A 20,481-nucleotide genomic window follows, 5' to 3' on the forward strand; every position below is an offset into this window, starting at 1 on the left:
ATTTTCTCTAGACGAAAAAAACCTCAGTACCGCGGTGGTACTGAATTTTTTCTGGACGAAGAAACCTCAGACCTACGGTTCTAAAATTTTCTCTAGACGAAAAAACCTCAGACCTATGGTGCTCAATCCTGCTCATCAATTCAAATTCGTTTAAATCAATCTTCCTCTCTTTCCAGGACATTTTGCTCTCTTATGGTTATGGCGACTTGAGTTTCTGGAGTTCCGGCAATACTTACTTCCACATACGATTTGGCAATATGATTGGTGCTTCCAAACTGCTATGTTCAACTAATTTAGGTTATAAAATTGATGATTTACTTTCCTCATATATCAAATATTTTAATGAGAGCCGATAACGGTTCTGACAAATAAAAACACTCGTATTTTATACACACATACACATTTACAAATAGCCTAATTCTTTTGATTTCGACACCAAAGCCTTCATGCCGGTCATCAGTTCTTGGCAGTTGGGTAAAATTTGCACGGGAGGTAAGACAAAGCCGTAGCGGCCCTTATCGCGGAATTCAATGGTATAGCCAACCTTAACGTCCAATTCATTGAATACCCAGTCGACAGTGGAACCGGAGGCAACATCTGTAAATAAATTTTGCATTAAAATCGAAAAAGAGCGAATTCGCCATTGTTACTTACACAAGACGCTAGCTGTGGAACCATGTACATAATCCGTTTCATAGGGCAAGCTCTTGATGGCTGTCTTAAATGATTCACCTATGGTCAATAGGTCATCATAGTTTTCGGGGAATTCATCCTTGGTGTGTCCATATGGAGACAACAACCATTGTCCATAGGAATGGAAGGACAAATAAATGTTGATTTTATCCTTAATTGAGGTAACGAAATCGGCCAATGCCTTGGCTTCGGGTTCGGAGAATGGTGTGGGACCGGCAAACGTTTCCGAACAGGGATTATTGGAGGCACCACCGTTTTCCATCCAATGTGAGTCGAAATTACGATTGGCATCGGTACCAATACAATCGGAAGTTGAAACAGGTTGGCGGGTCTTGCGCCACATACGGTCCTAGGAACGGAAGTTATACGAAAAAAATTAATGACCCTGTGCAACATAACAAAACTCGGTAGATTATGAAAGAAGAGCGAAAAATAGATATCACATGCATCTGCGTTTTGAAAAAGTTCACATCACAAAGTAACCTAAATAGAAAGGGGCAAGTTCCCCACTTCACCACATTTTTTTAAATTTTCGATTTCATGAAATCCTTGTCTTTTAGGGGTTTCCCTAAACCAATATTAACAATTCTTTCTCATCTTTTTCACTATACATTCAATTGGTTCCATTCAGTACTTTCCGTACACATTATAGTAATCATAACTTTCAAACTCCTTTTTTGACTCCTTTTCATCTACAGTGATCCCAATACAAAAAGTTCTAATTACAGTTCTATTCCTACACTATACAGAGTGAGATGAAAAAACTGCAACCAACTTAAGACTGCTGTCATTTCTAAGCCACTCGTCCGACAGCTGTTAAAATTATTCCAGTGACAGCTCAATATATTGTTTACAAGCGTACAAAAGCATTTTTGTGAGAATTTTCCAGAAAAAAAGTTATTCGTGATTGAATTCAAGCGTGATAGTATGATTTCTTTATATTTGGTTGGAAGGCCACAAGTGGCTATCGTTCGAGCATTCCAGCATTTAAATGTGAATAAATCGTACCATCGCTCATTACCGTGACACTACAAGGTAGTGGGCGAAAAGTAAAGAAGCGACTTGATCGAAACCCGCGTCGCAGTGGCATTAAAATGGCTCGTGAGCTGAATATATCGGAATATTCCATTCGGCAAAAATTGAAAAATGAGCTCGGGATAAAGCCAGGGCAAGAACTAACACCGCAACAGAAAAAAAATAGACTCAAAAGAGCTAAAGAGTTGCTTCGCTTGGCCGAAAGTGGTGAACTGCCGAATTTTGTTTTCTCCGCAGACCTTGGACATTCCAACAGGACTCAGCACCATGTCACTCAGCACGCACCACCCAAGAATGGTTACAAAATGAGGTTCCTCGCTTCATTTCCAGAGCACAATGGACACCAAAATCTCCGGATACCAATCCGTTGGACTATTGTGTGTGGAGTATTTTGGAAAGCAAGGTTGGCACTAAAAAATACCAAAATGTCGATCACCTCTAGCAAGAGCTTCGCCGGGAATGGGCCAAAATACCGCAGAGCAACATTCGGGTAGCGTGTGACGGTTTCATTAGCCGTTTGAAGGCTATAATTCCTGCCAAAGGTGACCAATTCGAACAAATCTAAACTTATTCTAAAATTTAATGCTATTTCCGAAATTTTTTTGCTTTCATTCATTAAAATTAAAAAATGCAAAAATATGGCGGTTTGCTTTGTTGCAGTTTTTTCATCTCACTCTGTATGCTAAATGTAGCACTTTTAGTGTACCTATACACATTTCTAGAGAGACCTCTACATTTAAACATTTCACCCGTATCCATTCACGATTTTACCTTTATGCATTCACATAATTTCAAATGCTACAAAATTTAGTGCATTTTGTACTTTTTGGTACACTTATTGTTCGAATTTCCACAAAACCTTTGGTTCGTCCATCCTACAAAGATTTCCATCTCTATCCCCTCCTTAAGTACCAAGTTTAATATCATTTAGTACTGTTTTTTCAAAATCCATCCCATATGTCTACCCCGAATCACAAAAAGTCCTTTCCTCATATACCAAATTTAGTACCAAGCCCAACTTTAAATCTCTACCCCAAACACTAAGCTTGACCCCAATATCAACATTTCAAAGTTCCAAGTCCATCCATTCACCCAAATCCAAATGTACCATTTAGTATACATTTTTAAAATCACCTCCCTATACCAATCCCACTTCGACAATTTAATTCGTATACCACCTGCAAATTTTAGCCTATCCGTTCACATAAAACCAAATATTACCAAATTTGGGGCTTTTCAGTATTTTAAGTACTCATAAAGTAGAAAATCCTTTTGAGCATCTGCCCTACACCCCATCAGCGACTCTCACTCCAAAATTCAGAAATCTAGCTCTATCCGTTTAACCAATACAATGGGTTCAACTTTTTGGTACACTTATACCATCACAGTACGCTATTACTATCTTACCTTTTTATGCGAATATTCAAAACCATCAACATTGAACACCGGAATTATGTACCAATCATAGTTTTCAGCCAAGTTCCTAACTTCGGGATCCGAGGAGGACAACAGCTGATCAATGAACCATGTAGCGGTGGCCGATGTGATCCATTCACGAGCATGAATATTCGATTCAATGAAAATGCCAGGATTGCCACTCTTATATGAGATTTTAATGCCACGAATGGTACGACCTTCGTACGATTTACCGATTTCGAAGGCTTCCGTGACCGATGGATATTTTGCAAAAACGCCATCTAACCACTTTTCAATATCTTCCAATTCATAATAACGAGTCCAAGAGAATTCTCCGTTATCGGGTGATAGCTGGGCAGCCCGTTCCTCTTCGTCGATTAATCTAAAATGAAATAAATATTTATATGAGGGGAAATTAAAAATAGTCATTTTTTAATTGGAGATTAAAAAAATCAACAGCCATTAATTATGGCAATGTAGTAGCCCACTTTAAAATTGTTATCGTTGTTCATAGTTCGGCGATAAGAAACGATTTGATTTATGATGGGAAATAATTGTTAGTGAAATGTGTTTTTAGGGCATGCAATTAAGGCAGTATAATTTTCAATCTAAAGATATTTTACTATTTTGAACTAGAAACAGACCTAGGAATTTGCGGAATTTTTCAACCAGCTTGTTAAGTGCATTCGATAATGGTATATTTGCAAACATTTTTGTAATGTGTTGTCAAAGAGAGGTTATATGCCTTATAATTATAAATGTCAAATATATGACATTTTATAACCTCCAATATAGAATGGAGGGTATATTAGATTATCATTTTGTATTTAAACCTATTACACATTTTGGACCCCATAAAATTGCAATATTCTTGATTAACATAAAATTCTATGTCGATTTATGGAAGTTCGTAAGTTCAGGAATTTTCTCTAGCTTCCGAATGAAATTAGGTTGGTTGATATATTTTTACTTAGGTCTATTTTTGGGTATTTGAAATGGGCCGTTTTTGTATAGCATTCATATAACTATACCAACAGATTTAAAGCCTTTTGTTTTTTCAGTGACAATTTTAACCCAAATTTGCTGTACGTTGGCAGTTTGTGTAGGAAACATCCTTGAGAACTGTTCATATAGGTCAAAGTTTTGGTATAGTATAGAATTTAGGTATTTTGATTTAACCATTTAGAATTTAGAGTTCGTAGTGGCTACCACTTCCTATCACAGAAAATACACATCTTCATAGAGGCACCTCCCTTTATTCGGTATTTTGATGATTTTATCTTCATTTTGGTATTTCCTTACAAATGTTGTATACAAAATAGAAAATCTGAAAAAAAAAATTCTGGTTATTTTAGTCTATAGTAGTTCGGAGAGCTAAACTTCTAGCCATTCAAACGTCGAGGCCAAACAAAATTGTATTTTCTTTTCTATGTAAGAAAGTTGGGAACACAAATTCTCGTTTGAACAACAACAAATCCGCCTTCATTGGTATATTTGTTTTAAAAACAAATATTGTTGCCATTATTATTTTGCTAAGCCCGAAAGTGACCAAAGAAACAAAACAATGCAAAATTCCGTGGCAATTGCCTTATTTTCAAGTCCTCTGTCGTGATTATGAGAATTCGAAACCATATTTGATATTTTAAATTCATGTGTATATTGTCCTTGAAAATATATTTTTAAAAAATAAAAAAAAAATCATTTGACTAGTAAAACAAGTAAAAAAGTTCGTCCGACCAAACTTTGGAAGGAGCTTAAAATTTTTTAAAAAATTTAATCAAAGAATACCGCTCAAATGAAAAACGTTATATGCGGGCTATACAAAGACGTGGACCTGCATAAAAAATGTTTCGTCATAGGTTGAAGTACCCCTTACGACCTACAAATACGAAATTTGAAAAATGTTCGGTGAATGCCGGAGTGTACAGGGAATACAGTTACATGGGGGTATGCGATTCGTGGACCTATATAAACAATTTTATTCCAGGGGGTAGAGTACTCAGAAGGAACTCCTTGTGTGGATTTTCAGACAATTCCCTTGAAAATTTTGGCTATAACCATCAAAATACCGACTATCGGGAAGTACATTCTATGGGGGCTATATGAATACATAGACCGAAATGAGAAATTTTCATTCATATATATGATAGCTATACACAAATCTGGACCGATCTCAATAAAATTTGGCCAAGGTATTTCTGAGCTATACATCATTGTTTTGTGTAATATTCGTTCAAATAGCCAAGAAGCAAGTACATCAAACTTGTTGAAAATCGGTTATGATATAGCTATAGATACTATATATATGTTTCATCCGATTTGGTGTTCTCCCCACATTCGTAATATGCACCCCACAAGAATAATGTTTGGTATCAGATATCAGATACAACCTAGAAATACCTCTGCCAAATGGTATCAAGATCGGTACATATTTAAATATAGCTCCCATATATATCTTCAACCGATTTCGTATTAATTGTGAACCAAATGGCCAATATCAGTCCAAATGACCTGAATTTTGGCACATCCAATCGAATTTGGTCTCGAAGTACGTCGATCTCGGACAAAATCGGTTCAGATATACCTATAGCTCCCATATATAGGATTCATCCGATTTTATGTTTAAGTCCAGCACATTTGGCATCAGATATCAGATACAGCACAGAAATACTTCTGACAAATTTTTCAAGATTAGTTCAGATTTGAATATATCTTACATATGCAGTCTAGTAGCAGGTACATCACTACATTCAGTGAAAATTGGTTCAGATATGGCTTTAGCGTTGTCTAATGCATATTACGAATGTGAGGGACTTAAACCTCACATTCGTAATATGCATTAGACAACAATGGTATTTGGTATCAGATGCCGAGATGGAGATGGGCTAATATTTGGATATAGCACCTATATATATATATCCTTAATCGGATTTCAAGTTTATCGTGAAAAAATGGCTAATCAGCCCAAATGAAGTGAATTTCGGGACGTACGTTTCCATTTTGTGGAACTCGGTTTCAATATATATATTTCTTAATATAATTCTTTTCGATGTGATATTATGCACTCTATAACAATGTTATTTGGTATAAAAGATAAAAATGTCACTGTCAAGTTTAGTGACAATTGATTCAGAATTGGATATGCTTCCCATATATTAGTTCTCCCAGAAACCAAGCTAAAACTGCTATAAGGCTAAATTTTGATGGGTGGTATGATCTACTTGAAATAATTTCTTTCGTTACGCGAGGTCTACTAAATGTGCTGTAGGGTATCATATAGGCCACGTCCGACTTTTCCTTACTGGTTTTACTTAAAAAATATGCTCAGTAAATTCATATTTCAATGTTAAAGCTGCAAAATACTCATACAAAACATAATTTTAGATAAATTCCGTCCATTTTCACCTTTCACATTTGTTCCAAAATTGCCAAAAAAAAAGTTAAAATATTTTCTAATTTTTAAATTAATTTTTTTCTCGGCGTTTTTTTGAATTGATGAATGCAAGTCACATAAAATTTCATTTTAGGACAAAGTGACAAAAAGAAGAAATATTCTACACAAAATTTTACTATAAATCTCTGAATAAACCACATATCTAGGTTGAATAGATTTTATGAAAATTACATTCGAATTTTAAATATTAAAATTGAAAATTAATTGTTTACATTTTTGCAGCTAATTTAACACGTTTCCATTCTATGTGAAAATCTCACTTTAAATTTAATTTTTTGTGGAAAGTCAAAATTAATTTTGAGACTCCGAACAAAACACATTTGTACACTTAATATACATACAAAAATATGATAAATCTTGGTCCATATAAAAAAACATCTTATATTTTCGAAAATATAAATTTAGCACTTTTTCCCAATTCGCTGTAAATTTTCTTATAATTTCACTGTCTAATAGCCAGTCTGGTTTGTAGAAAATTCCAAATTGACTTGATAATACTAGTTTGTAGATCAAACCCCATAGGAGATTCGGGCTCTTAGGTAGGTACTACACTATGTAATTAAAATCCACCGATTCTAAAGAACATTTGCAAAAATTTGGATTAGGGGGAACTCGCCCTTCTCTATTTAGGTTACTTTCACTTTCTCTATTTTCAAAATTTTATTAAATTTTTTCCAACATATTATGTTTTTTTTTTTTAATATTCATTACTTTGACTTTCAAATTTTCCTATCAAAAAATTACAACAAGGAATCACTTCGCTTCAATACTTACTCTTGCACATTTTCGACTAGCAATTCCGTTTTGAAACCATAGACCTTCAAAATGCCTGAAAAGTTGGTGATTTCTTCTGGGTTTACCATAATATGGATTTCTTTGGTGGCCTCATCGTACTCCTTCCAGATGATGTACTGCAAAGTGGACAGAAGCAAAGAAAACGTTCAAAATTCCACCTTCTCACAATAATATATGGTCATCGGTTGTACCTTTTCACGTAGATCCTGAATCAGCTCAATGACCGCCAATTGAGTTTTATTATCAATGCTCAACTTGTAAACTTTGTAATTGTCATAACGAACTTTTCCGGACAAATTTGTCTTTAACGAAGCGGCCGAAATTGCCACAACCAAAGTGGCCAGTACAAAAATTAAACTCAATTTAGCCATAATTGCCGAGAAATGACTAAATATTCATTGGCTAAGACCAAACAATTTATACTTTAAAAATGTTATCGATAACATGAAATCTTTCATCTAATCTTTGGCGGTCATAAAACCACCGATTAGTTTGATAGTTAGAGATAATCAATTTGTAAATAAATCTATATGTATAATCTTGTTTGTTTTTTGTTTCTTTATTAATCAATTAAAAAAAAAAAACAATAACAAAATGTGATTACTAATATTTTGGTGTCATATAACCCAAATTTTGGGCTTCTTTGATAAGGGCCATAATACCGGCCATTGTTTCCTTGCAATTCGGCAGGATATGTGTGGGTGGCAAAACAAAACCATGACGTCCTGTATCACGCATTTCAATTGTATAGGTTATCTTAATATCAGCTTCATTGTAGGCGAAATCGATGGTTGCTCCAGGGGCATAATCTGCAAAAATATACGTACAAACCCATACACATGCATATAAAAAGTTAATGGTTTTTGATTTATGACGAATATAAAACTGCAGTGAAATCTAAAATTTTGGAATTGAAATTTAAGATTTCATTAGGTTTATTTTGGGGGTATAGCTATTTTGGTTATTCGGTGCAACAAAATTAAATTTTTATTGACTATTGTAAATAAAAATCCAGTAGATTAGGAAAGCAGGGATACTTGTATCGACAGGAGAAGATACTTGTATCGACATTTGGAAGTTTACATAGCAATGTAAAAAAATAGAAGGATCAAGTTCCCCATTATTCAAAATTTCCTGAATTTTTGGGATTAAGATTTCTTTGGCAAAGTCACTGATAATAATATGACAATTATTTAATAACTTAAGCGAGTCAGCAAAGATGCGTGTTTGGCAATACTTAACAAAATTTTTGAAAACTCTCATTAAGAAGGAGCGTAGCAAGTCATAATATTCTACAAAATGATTTGATATCAAACACTTTTATAGAACCCAGAATATTCAAAAGTCTAAATGCTACTTAAAGGCTAGGAAAAAACATTTTAGGGTTAAAACCGCACCTCATGTAAGTTTATGCCAATTGGAATATTTCTCTTGCTACTTATTTTTTGCTAATGGTTTTTCCATATAATAGAAAAGTATGATCTAAACTTAAACAAGTAACAAGTTAAAAAGCGGCAATTTTGGCCGTTCCGAAATTTGAATACCCTCCACCATTTCGAACGAATCTGGAAATTTAAAAAAAAAAAAAAAAAAAACATTCGCCAAAAATTCTATTAAAATCTTAAAAATAACAAATATAGCCGCTATATTGGAGTCTAAACGAAGACATGGACCTGCATGGGCAACTTTTGTCATAAGCCATTAAATAAACTTGAAAATAATCCGGTGTAATCATCGAAATAGGGAGGTACTGATATATGGGGCCTATACGAAGGCCTGAACCTGCATACGCATTTTTTTGTCATAGGCTACATTACCCATTACGAATTCTACGTACGAAATTTAAAACAACCCCGTGAATAATGTACCTAAAATCGTCAAAATATCGGAGGTACCATTGTATGTGTGCTATACGATATCGTGGACCTATATAGACCTATATAGATTCCTCTTCCAGGGAGTAAAGTGCTTGGAATGAACTTCTAATATGGATTTTTAGATAATTCCATAGAAAAATTTAGCTAAAATCATAAAAAAAACCGAAAAAGGGGGTACCATTATATTGGGGATATACGATATCATGGACCTATAAATACAATAATCTTCCAGGGTGCGAAATACTCAGAAGGAAATACTTTCGTTGATTTTCAGACAATTTCATTTAAAATTTTGGCTGCAATCATCAAATTACAGAATATCGCGAGATACAGTTGTATGGGGGCTGTACACTATCGTGAACCTATATAGACAACTCACTTCCACGGGGTTGAGTGCTCTTAAGCAACTCATTGTGTTCATTTTCAGAAAATTTCATTAAAAAATGTGGCCAAAATCCAAAAAAAAAAAAAAAAAAAAATGACAAGTAAGCAAAGGCTACAGTCGAGCGGGGCCGACCGTCGAATACCCTACAACACTATAATAAACGATACAGTTTATATAGGCCACATACTTGAAAGTATTCCGCAAGATATTGTGACAAATAATAAAAGAAAACCATCAGGTTTCGTTCTCTAATTTTCGAATAATAGCAACTTTAACTAATTTGCTCATTTCCAATTTATTGGTAGATGTTGCACGTAAATGGTCTTCCTAGATCTGGAACCGATATTTCCCAAAGACCTATAATCTCTCAGAAGTGGCAAAAGATTAATATTTATTATTGGTTTTTGACTGAACGAAATCAGCGTTAACGAAATAGTCAGAAGTGCGTCTTTCCTGTATTTGTGAATTCTCCAAAAAGTCACTGGAATGGACATTTTCGTATTTTGTCTACAAAAGATGGCAAACTATTTCACACATTGAATATTTTTGGATGGCCATCCAAACCTGCTTGGCTTTTGTAATGTCCGGTAACTCCCATTCAAATGTGCGTGAGGATCGGGCGATAATTACGACCTGCAGACAATTTTGCAGTTTTTTGGTCCATTTCAACCCCTAAATATATGGCGATCATCTCCAAAAAGAGTAGGCTTCTATTCTGACCCTCATCTTATCTCCATGCAAAATTTCATGAGGATCGGGCCATAAATGCGATCTGTATATGATATCCTGATATCCTAACTACTTAGTTTTGTTAGCTGTAGAAATATTACCAAATGTTTAATTCAAAATGAAAATATGCCAAAAATATGACAAAATTGAAAAAATATGAGAAAATTTTAAAAAATCAATATTTTCATCTTTAGAGAGATATTTTTATGCGATTTTTTTAGACGTTTTTTCTTTCCTGCCAAGAGGCCATTCGAAATTAATGAGAACTGTCGAAATCAGTTCAGCCGTTCTCGACATATAAGAGATTTTTCAAGCATATCTTCTTTGATTAACATATATATCGCACATATTTTGCTATATATCCGTTTTGTTGGATGTTAACATCAATGTAAAGATCAGAAGTAACCTTGCCATGGCTTGGTGATTTCGCCGGGATTTAAATTATTCGCGGTTTAATGAAAAATTTTGAATTTTTTCAACACAAAAGATATGGTCTATTTTACCCGCTAAATATTATCCGATGACCACCCAAATTGGTAGGCTTCTTCCCCGCCCTAAACTCTAGCTACATGCGAAGTTCCGCGTCGATTGGTCTATAATTGCGACCTGTATAGCTACTGCAAAATCCGACATTTTTTTCAGTTTTTGGTCCATTTCGACCCCTAAATATTATGCGATCATCTCCAAAAGAAATAGGGTTCTATTCTGACCCTAGCCCCACCTCCATTTTAAATTTCGTGAAGATCGGGCCATAATTGCGACCTGTAGAGTGATAACAAATTAACATGGACAGACGGACAGACGGACGGACGGACATACATAGCTAGATCGACTCAACTCGGCGAGCTAGGAAGATCCATATATACTTTCATATATGGGAAATCAATATTTCGAGGTGTTACATAATTTTTGGCCCAATCAAACTTATAATACCCCCAACACATAGTGTTGTAGGGTATAAATATCGGTCTGTACCGTTGTATGGGGGCTATACGATATCGTGGATCTAAATAAACAATTCACTTTCAGAGAGTAAAGTACTCAGAAAAAAACTCCTTGTGTGGATTTTCAGACAATTCCATTAGAAAATGTGGCTAAAATTATCAAAATACCGAATACCGGGTTACGTATGTATATCGTGGACCGATATAGCACATCTTCGAACCCAACCCGCCTGCAAACAAAAGACTGATCTGTGCACAATTTTAGCTTACTATCTTTATAAGTTTTGACACTAGCGTGATTACAACAGACGGACTGACGGACAGGGCTAAGGAATTTTACGCTGATCAAGAATATATATACAGGGTGAGATGAAAAAACTGTAACCAACTTCAGACTGCTGCCATTTCTAAGCCACTCGTCCGACAGTTGTTAAAATTATTGCAGTGGCAGCTCATTATATTGTTTACAAGCGTACAAAAACATCTTGGTGAGAATTTTCCAGAAAAAAACAAAAGTTATATGTGATGGAATTCAAGAGTGATAGTATTATTTCTTTATAATTGGCTGGAAAACCAGCATTTAAATGTGAACAAATTTTTTGTGTCTCGTACCATCGCTCGTTACCGTGATACGGGTAGCGTAGCCGACGTCGAGAAAATGGACGGGAAAGTGGACGCAAGAAAACAGCAACATCAGCAGAAATGGTTCGATAATTAAAGAAGCGACTTGATCGAAACCCGCGTCGCAGTGGCCAAAAAATGGCTCGAAAGCTGATATTAAATCGCACTATTAATTTCGCAATATTAAATTTGGCAAATTTTGAAAAATGAGCTCGGTGTAAAGCCATTGAAATTCCAAAAAGTGAAAGAACTTATACCGCAAGGGAAAGAAAATAGACTCTAAAGAGCTAAAGAGTTGCTTCGCTTGGCCGAAAGTGCTGAATTGCCGAATTTGGAATTCTCCGAGAGAAAACATTCGTTGTTCAGCAGTTTGTAAACAAACAAAATGATCGTGTTTACTTGCCAAAGAATTCCGCTGAAAATGTGCACCTTCGGTTGGCCACCAGATCTCAACTGCCGGCCATGGTGATGGTGTGGGCCACCATAACAGCCGATGGCCGCTCCCGCTCGTATTAATCGATCTTGGCATCAGAATAAATACTGAAAAAAAAATCGGGAAAATATTCTGGAGAGTGTATTAAAGCCTTGGGCACGCAAACATTTTGGCCGCAGACCTTGGACTTTGCAACAGGACTTAGCACCATCGCACTCAGCACGCCCCACCCAAGAATGGTTACAAAATGAGGTTCCACGCTTCATTTCCAGCGCACAATGGCCACCGAAATCTCCAGATATCAATCCGTTAGACTATCGTGTCTGGAGTATTTTGAAAAGCAAAGTTGGCACTAAAAATACCAAAGTGTAGATCACCTTGAGCAAGCGCTTCTCCGGGAATGGGTCAAACTACCGCAGAGCAACATTCGGGCAGCGTGTGACGGTTTCATTGGCCGTTTGAAGGCCATAATTCGTGCCCAAAGTGACCAATTCGAACAAATCTAAACTTATTCTAAAATTTAATGCTATTTCCGACATTTTTTGCTTTCATTCAATAAAAGTTAAAAAATAAGGCGTTTGACTTTGTTGCAGTTTTTTTATTTTGCCCTGTATATCGTTTGATACGGCCAAAACGTGTCTCATCGAAATAACGGTTTTAGACCCCTAGGTCTCTTTGGTTCAAATCCTTTTCACGACATTTGGAGTGGATCTACGCACGATAATACGATTTGGTCCATACTTGGTAAATCGTAATATTATTATCAAAATTAGATCGAGTTCGGAGATGGGTAATATCGGTCCACTCCTTCCAAAGGGTCAACATCTTCATAGACAATAATTTACCTCATAGAACAACAAAGGCTCATCGAATTTTGTGTATCTTCGCAATTCCCAATATTTGCATAAGTGCTATGTCAGTTGTGAAACGAGAACCCGATTGTCTTCGCATTTCGAACATCCCAATATTTCTATTAACACAAAATTTGGTGCGAAGATGACATATATTGGTCCACTCCTTCTTGTACCTCCCCCACAAAGGTCAAAATTTGGAATAATCACGAAACTCAAAAAACTTGATGACATTTATCGACCCGTCCCTTTTTTCACACATCCCAATATTTCTACTAAAATAAAATCTAATGTGAAGATGGAATATGTAGAACCACTCCTTCTGGTACCTCCCTCACAAAGGGTAAATTTTTTTTTCTTTGAATAATCGTGATTTTTGTAAAATGTGAAATAAGTTTTGGATTGTCTTCAAGTTACACGCATCTCAATATTTTTGTGAACACAAGATCTACTTTTTCTTTTAAAACACGGTCCTGAGTGAAGATGGAATATTTCTATCAACCTTAGATCCAATGAAATTTCTTATATGTCATATCCACTCTTTCTGCTTCCTCTCCCGTAAAAGCAAAAGCTGCGGATATACATCTGTTGGTAAAACTGACGAATACTTTTTAACTTGTTGAAATTGCGTTTCGTATCGTAGAAACTTTCTTTGAATCGGTCAATTTGAATTGTTTTCAAAATTTTTTCCATAGATTCAAGCCGATATTTTGAAGTGTCAGAGAGTATTTATCATCTGCCTTAAAAAGTTTCAATTTTTAACCAAATTTTGGAATATCCCAGAAAAATTTTAAATGATTGCACTATATAATTAAGTATCTACATGTCGTAACGGGAAGAAGCCAACCTTCCAAACCGGATTTCACATATAGCCCATGTCATGTATCCTTCTAAAAGTATTTTTAAGACACCTTTACCCATAGTTGACATTTCCCTACCCCCAAACAATGACACCGAAATATTGTAACATACAAACACCTTAATGTTTTCTACTTACACATTGCACCGGCCGAAGTACCATAGGTGTATTCACTTCCATACGACAGCTTGCCCACAGCCTGGGCATAGGCATCAGCCACCTTCAAGAGGTCATCGTTGTTTGGTGGAACTTCCTCTGTATGGCCATATGGAGACAACAACATCTGTGAATAGCTGTGGAATGCCAAAAGCACATTGAATTTGTTCTTATTTGAGCGTAAAAATTCCGATTCTCCTTTAATTTCTGGTTCAGAATTAGGCACCGGTCCGGCATAGTCATTTGCACATGGATCCGATGAGGCACCGTTGACCATCCAATACGAGTCGAAATTGCGATTACCATCGGTGCCAATACAGGGAGAGTGTGCAACGGGTTGACGTGTTTTACGCCACAAACGATCCTAAATTTGAAGCACTTAACATTTGGACCATTAAAAAATTTCCAAATATATATCAAACCTTATTGTGGGTATACACAAATCCATCAACATTCAACACCGGTACAATATACCAATCATAATTTTCCGCCAAGTTGCGTATGTCGGGATCCGATGAGGTAAGAAGTTCATTGATAAACCAAGTAGCCGTAGCCGATGTAATCCATTCACGTGCATGAATATTTGATTCAATGTAGATTCCAGGATTTCCCGTTTTGTAGGAAATTTTAATACCCCTCACAGGACGTCCTTCATAGGACTGGGCAATTGTGAATGGTTCCGTAACAGTTAGATATTTGGCAAGAATTTTATCGAGAAATTTGTAAATATCCTCAAGTTCATAGTAGCGCGTCCAATTGAATTCATCAGAATCATCGCCATTGTAGGCTTGCTCTTCATCAATCAAACTGTAAAAGAGAGGAAAGAGGTATTTGAAAATAGTTTCGCCCCACCGAAATAAATGCAATTGTTAGTTCTTTTTCTTTCAAATATTCCTCCAACGAAAAGTATTCATAAAATATATTTATACCCTACACCATATTGTGGTAAGGGTATTATGTCTTTGTGCATTTTGTCAAATATGTCGAAAATCGGTTCAGATATAGCGGTAGCTCCCATATATATGTTTCATTAGATTTATTGTTTAAGCAAATCACATGCGTATTATGCACTACGCAAGTACCAGATATCAGATACAGCCCAGAAATACCTCTGTCAATTTTTTTCGATCAGATTTAGATATAGCTCCCATATGCGTAATATGCACTCCACAACAATATTTGATACCAAAAATCAGAAACAGCTCGAAAATACCTCTGTCAAATTTTATCGAGATCGGTTCCGATTTTTATATTCCTTCGATATACATCTTTATCTGATTGTACGATTATTGTCCACAATATATGTAATATCGATTTTTATAACTATTGCTCCAACAAATATTTACATACCCTCCACCATAAATAGTATGGAGGGTATATCAAGTTCGTCATTCCGTTTGTAACTCATCGAAATAATAAGTTTAGACATAACAAAGTATATATATTCTTGATCAGCGTAAAATCCTACGACGACGAAGAGACCTGTGCCTGTCAAGCTAGAGTCAAAATGAATTAAGATAGGAAGCTAAAATTTTGCACAGATCAGATCAAGTACGAAGATGGGCTACATCGGTTCACGATATCGTATGGCTTCCATATGACGGTACTTCCCGATATTCGGTATATTGACGATTTTAGCCACATTTTTAATCGAATTGTTTGAAGATTCACAAAAGGAGTTCAATCTGAGTAATTTACCCTCTCGAAGAGCATTGTCTATATAAGTCCACGATATCCGGTATTTTGACGATTTTAGCCAAATTTTTTAATGGAATTGTTTAAAGATCCACAAAAGGAGTTCCATCTGAGCACTTTACCCCCCTGTAAGAGAATTGCCTATATAGGTCCTCGATATCGTATAGGCCCCATATAACGGTACCACCCGATATTCGGTATTTTGATGGTTATAGCCACATTTTTAAATGGAATTATCTGAAAAGTTATTTCTAAGCACTTTACCTCCTGGAAGAGAAAAGTCTATCCAGGTCCAAGTCTTCTTATAGGCCCCATATATCAGTATCTCCTTAGATTCGGTATTTTGACGATTTTAGGTACAATATTTACCGAATTTGTTTGAAATTTCGTATTTTAAGTTCCCAACAAGTACTACAGCCTGTGACAGAAAATTGCCTATGCAGGTCCAGATCTCGTATAGCCCCGATATAACGGCACCTTCCTATATTCAGTATTTTGATGATTTTAGCTACATTTTTCACAGGATTTTTTTAAGTTTCGTATTTGAATATTGTAATGGCTTATTGCAAAACTAGTCTCAAATGGTGGAGGGTATTCAAAGTTCGGCCCGGCAGAACTTACTGTTTTTTTTACTAGTTTTATATAATTCTTGACGAAGTCATATCATGCGGTATACAGCAATGTTATTTGGTACAAAAGGCACCACAGCCTCCGTCGAATTTGTTGAAAATCGATTTAGTTCGAAAATTGTAAAATAATGATACGCATTCAATTAAGGTTCATAGTTGGTATGATCTACTTCACATAAATTCTCTATATAAACTTGTTTGTTACGGGAGCTCTACTAAATACGCATAGTGGTGTAGGGTATCACATAGTCGGCCCCGACCGACCTTTCACATTTTCTTACAGGTTTTTTATTTATTTTCCCTTATTTATATATGATTTCCTGCTGTCCTGGAACTAATATGCTAATATTAGCACCATTATATTATTTTTTTTTTCATAATTTTCACAAATTACCTTTGTAAATCCGAAATCATTTCACTAAACTTAATACCTCTCACCAATGTGGAATTTTCGAAGTACATCTGGGTCTGAGGATCAACTAGGATATCCATGTTATGAGAATCCTCCTGCCATATGGAAATCTAAAAAAAAGATAATAAAACAACCTTCATCACATGTTACTTTCAATCCCAGACATTTCAATCTCACCCCAGCCTTATTGTTTCTTATGAAATCAGCCAAAAATGTACGTTGTTCATCATTTTCAATGTTCACTTTGAAGACTTTATATCCCTGATAGGATATTTTGTCTTTTGCTGGGTATGTATAGGCCACACTTAATGCGGCCAATATAACTGCCACAGTTACTACAAATCGTGTCATGTTGACTTCTCTGAGTTCTAAAATGCACTGAACGGTTTCATTTTTTGATTAAATGTAGATGTGTACTATGAAAAGTATATCGATGATTGATTGGTATAGGTATATAGTTGATAAGCTACTGCTAATAATAAGAATCGCTTATATGAGACTGACTACTCAATAAAAGTAATAAAGATAAATGAATTATGCTAACAATTGGCACACGATGAACTCAATCAATATTTATGGCATAAATGTGAAGGAAAGCATTTCTTTAAGTAAATATGTAGGGTGGGTTAAATTGTATGAGGTACGGAAAATATGTCGATCGATCTATAATCTATCTTCCTCCTTTGTTGAATATGTTTAGTTATATGAGCAACACTCAATTTCTTCCAATTTGATTGAGTAATTCAGTTGACATATGTTATAAAATTCGTAAAAATTCTGTACGTTTGAAACTTATTCACACAGTAGTCAGATAATGTATTCATTTGGAAATTCAAATAATGAATGCAACTAAATTCTGCACTTTTACTACTTTTAAAGCTAAAATCATCAAAATTCGTATGTAGCACTTTATTGGTGCTGGTTATTAGATAATGCATTTCTGAACATTTGTACTAAAAATTACATAATATTGTAATCTTATAGCGCGGAGAAAGAAATTTGTGAACAACTTATTTTTTTTCTATTCTCATAAGAAGAGTAGCAAATTAAAAAGAAAGATGCGTCGCACAAGGAGAATAAATATTGGTGTCATTGTTGAAGATTCAAAATTATTTGCGTCAATTTGCTCCATTTTTATATCCTGCACCTTGAAAACGAGGGTTTATTAACTTTGTCATTCCGTTTGTAACATCCCTAAATTTTCGTCGCAGACTCCATAAAATATATACAGCGTGACATGAAACAAGTTAAAAAGCAGTAAGTTTGGCGGCCGAACTTTGAATACCCTCCACCATTTGGAGCGAATTTGGACATTTTCAAAAAATAAAATCCGTTAAAAATTCTGTTAAAATCTTAAAAATACCGAATACAGTCGTTATATTGGGGTCTATACGAAGACGTGGACCTGCATAGGCAAAATTTGTCATAAGCCATTACCCTAATCATATTCGAAACTTCTAATAAACGGCGAATAATATAGCTAAAATCATCAAAATTCCGTAAATAGGGAGGCTCCGTTATATCGGAGCTATATGAAGACCTGGACCTGCATAGACAAATTTCTATCACAGGCTGTAGTTTCCATTACGAACTTTAAATCCGACATCTTAAACAATTTCGCTGAGTATTGTACCTAAAGTCGTCAAAATACCGAATATAGGGAGATACCGATATGCAGGGGCTATACGGAGACCTGGACCTGCACAGACAATTTCCTGTCTTAGGCTATAGCATCCATTACGAACTTCTAATACGACATCTGAAACAATTTCGGTGAGTATTGTACCTAAAATCGTCAAAATACCGAATATAGGGAGGTACTGATATGTGGGGCCTATACGAAGACCTGGACCTGCATAAACAATTTTCTGTCACAGGATGTAGCATTCATTACGAACTTCCAATACGACATCTCAAAAAATTTCGGTGAGTATTGTACCTAAAATCGTCAAAATGCCGAATATAGTGAGGTACTGATATATGGGGCCTATACGAAGACCTGGACCTGCATAGACAATTTTCTGTCACAAACTGTAGTTCCCATTATGAACTCTAAATATGTAATTTGAAACTACTCTGGTGAATAATGCAAAATATATGAGATAGTGGAATTTATGAATCGGAGGAATATTAAGATCGCAGCGGTGCAGGAAACCAAGCTGAGTGAAAATTGCAGCCTACAACGTTGTTATGGTTACAACGTACTAAGGAAGGATCGCACCAGAAGTGGAGGTGTTCAGTACATGCCTATCTCGCTTGAGCTAGTCTCTAGTGACCCATAGGGTAGCAATCAAGGGTGGAACTGCCGAGGTAGAGGTGCTTAATGTGTATATAACGCCGATTAATAGCTGTGAACCTCATTGTTTGACAGATATTAGCACAATGTATGATAGGACCTCAGCAACTTTTAACGTCGTAACGGTGACTGATCCGAAGAGGTGCGCGGAGTATTTTAACCGACAATTTGTCGAGCAGCCCGAGAGCGAAGCGAAGAGTACTACGTCGTATAAGATCTCTTCCCGCCGATGAGTAACCACCACAGTTTAGGATGGGTGTTGTTGCAAATGTCATCCGGAACGCTAAGTCATCCAAAGGGTTGGGTACGGAAGGAATCTCAATGTAATGCTGAAACAGCTGGTTACGCGGGGAGTCGAATACTTAACGAAAGTTCTCAACCTGTCGCTAGCCACCCATATAGTGCCCGAAGCCTGGAAAATGGGCCAGGTGGTCTCGCTACTGAAGTCAGGCAAGGATTCCAGGCCGATTTCGCTTCAGTCGCCAGTAACTAAGACTCTTGAGGCTTTACTCCTCCCCAGCATTAGAGGAAGCTATCCAGTCTCCAACCATCAGCACGGATTACGTCCACAATATAGTACCACAGCAGCATTACACACGATTTCCACATATAATAGTAGAGGATTGAACCAGAACAAACTGTGTGACAGAACAGTGTTGGTAGCTCTTGACCTATCAAAGGCATTTGATACGGTCCATCATGCCATACTGTTTGAGGACGAGCAGAGAACCACCCTCCGGCCAAATTTGAAACGTTGTATAATCAACTATATGCGTGGACGCCAATCGTACGTGGAATTCCGGAACAAGAAGTCCAAAGCCAGTAGAGTAAAAAAGGGGTTTCCCGATGGTGGGGTGATATCATCAGAACTGCTTAACCTCTACCTTTCCGGGATTCCTCGCCCTCCAGACGACATAGGGATCGTAACGTATGCGGATGAGTGTACAATCATGGCGTCGGGCCCAGTGGTCGATGACATATGTAAAAGGCTGAAACCATATCTCGCGGAGCTTGCCGCATACTTCCATACGAGTAATATGAAAATATATGCCACGAAATCACAGCTGAATGTGCAGGTCGAGGAGAATTTAATACCGACCACGAACTACCCTAAGATTCTAGGGGTCACATTCATCTACGATGGTGTCTTAATGAAGGAATTTGTTTTCAGAGAACGTACAAAAACCCCTAGATCTGTGAA

The 20,481-nt window shown here is 36.2% G+C and overlaps 3 protein-coding genes across 3 annotated transcripts in view; 1 reads left to right on the forward strand and 2 right to left on the reverse strand.

The window, feature by feature from the left end:
• The window catches only part of LOC101893477 (myosin-VIIa), a 56,681-nt gene extending 56,271 nt beyond the window's left edge, over positions 1-410 (forward strand). The window contains exon 14 of the mRNA XM_059131674.1: positions 177-410. Coding sequence (XP_058987657.1) covers positions 177-356 — 180 coding nt within the window. The 3' untranslated portion in view covers positions 357-410. The remainder of the gene's footprint in view (positions 1-176) is intronic.
• LOC131806867 (zinc carboxypeptidase-like) lies at positions 314-7,788 on the reverse strand. The gene is made up of 5 exons (XM_059131679.1): positions 7,585-7,788; positions 7,373-7,509; positions 3,136-3,526; positions 655-1,042; positions 314-597 (listed from the first exon to the last, which is right to left on the reverse strand). The coding sequence occupies exons 1-5, from the start codon at positions 7,762-7,764 to the stop codon at positions 404-406; spliced, it is 1,290 nt and encodes a 429-aa protein (XP_058987662.1). The 5' UTR covers positions 7,765-7,788; the 3' UTR covers positions 314-403.
• Positions 7,789-7,931: 143 nt separating this feature from the next.
• Positions 7,932-17,368, reverse strand: LOC101893803 (zinc carboxypeptidase). Its single transcript, XM_059131683.1, has 5 exons — positions 17,162-17,368; positions 16,967-17,094; positions 14,671-15,055; positions 14,231-14,612; positions 7,932-8,202 (listed from the first exon to the last, which is right to left on the reverse strand). Exons 1-5 carry the CDS (start codon positions 17,333-17,335, stop codon positions 7,997-7,999), a joined length of 1,275 nt encoding a protein of 424 aa, XP_058987666.1. The 5' UTR covers positions 17,336-17,368; the 3' UTR covers positions 7,932-7,996.
• Between the last annotated feature and the right edge of the window lie 3,113 nt (positions 17,369-20,481).

The sequence above is a fragment of the Musca domestica genome, unplaced genomic scaffold (genome assembly GCF_030504385.1).
Source record: "Musca domestica strain aabys unplaced genomic scaffold, Musca_domestica.polishedcontigs.V.1.1 11, whole genome shotgun sequence".
NCBI classification, from domain to species: Eukaryota; Metazoa; Arthropoda; class Insecta; order Diptera; family Muscidae; genus Musca; species Musca domestica.

Coding starts and splice junctions, on each gene's coding strand:
- LOC131806867 (XM_059131679.1), bottom strand. CDS start 7,764: ATGGCTAAATTGAGTTTAATTTTTGTACTGGCCACTTTGGTTGTGGCA. Junction 3,527..7,372: donor CTAGTCGAAAATGTGCAAGA/GTAAGTATTGAA, acceptor ATTTCATTTTAG/ATTAATCGACGAAGAGGAAC. Junction 598..654: donor TTCCACAGCTAGCGTCTTGT/GTAAGTAACAAT, acceptor ATTTATTTACAG/ATGTTGCCTCCGGTTCCACT.
- LOC101893803 (XM_059131683.1), bottom strand. CDS start 17,335: ATGACACGATTTGTAGTAACTGTGGCAGTTATATTGGCCGCATTAAGT. Junction 17,095..17,161: donor TAAGAAACAATAAGGCTGGG/GTGAGATTGAAA, acceptor TCTTTTTTTTAG/ATTTCCATATGGCAGGAGGA. Junction 8,203..14,230: donor TACTTCGGCCGGTGCAATGT/GTAAGTAGAAAA, acceptor ATATTTTTGCAG/ATTATGCCCCTGGAGCAACC.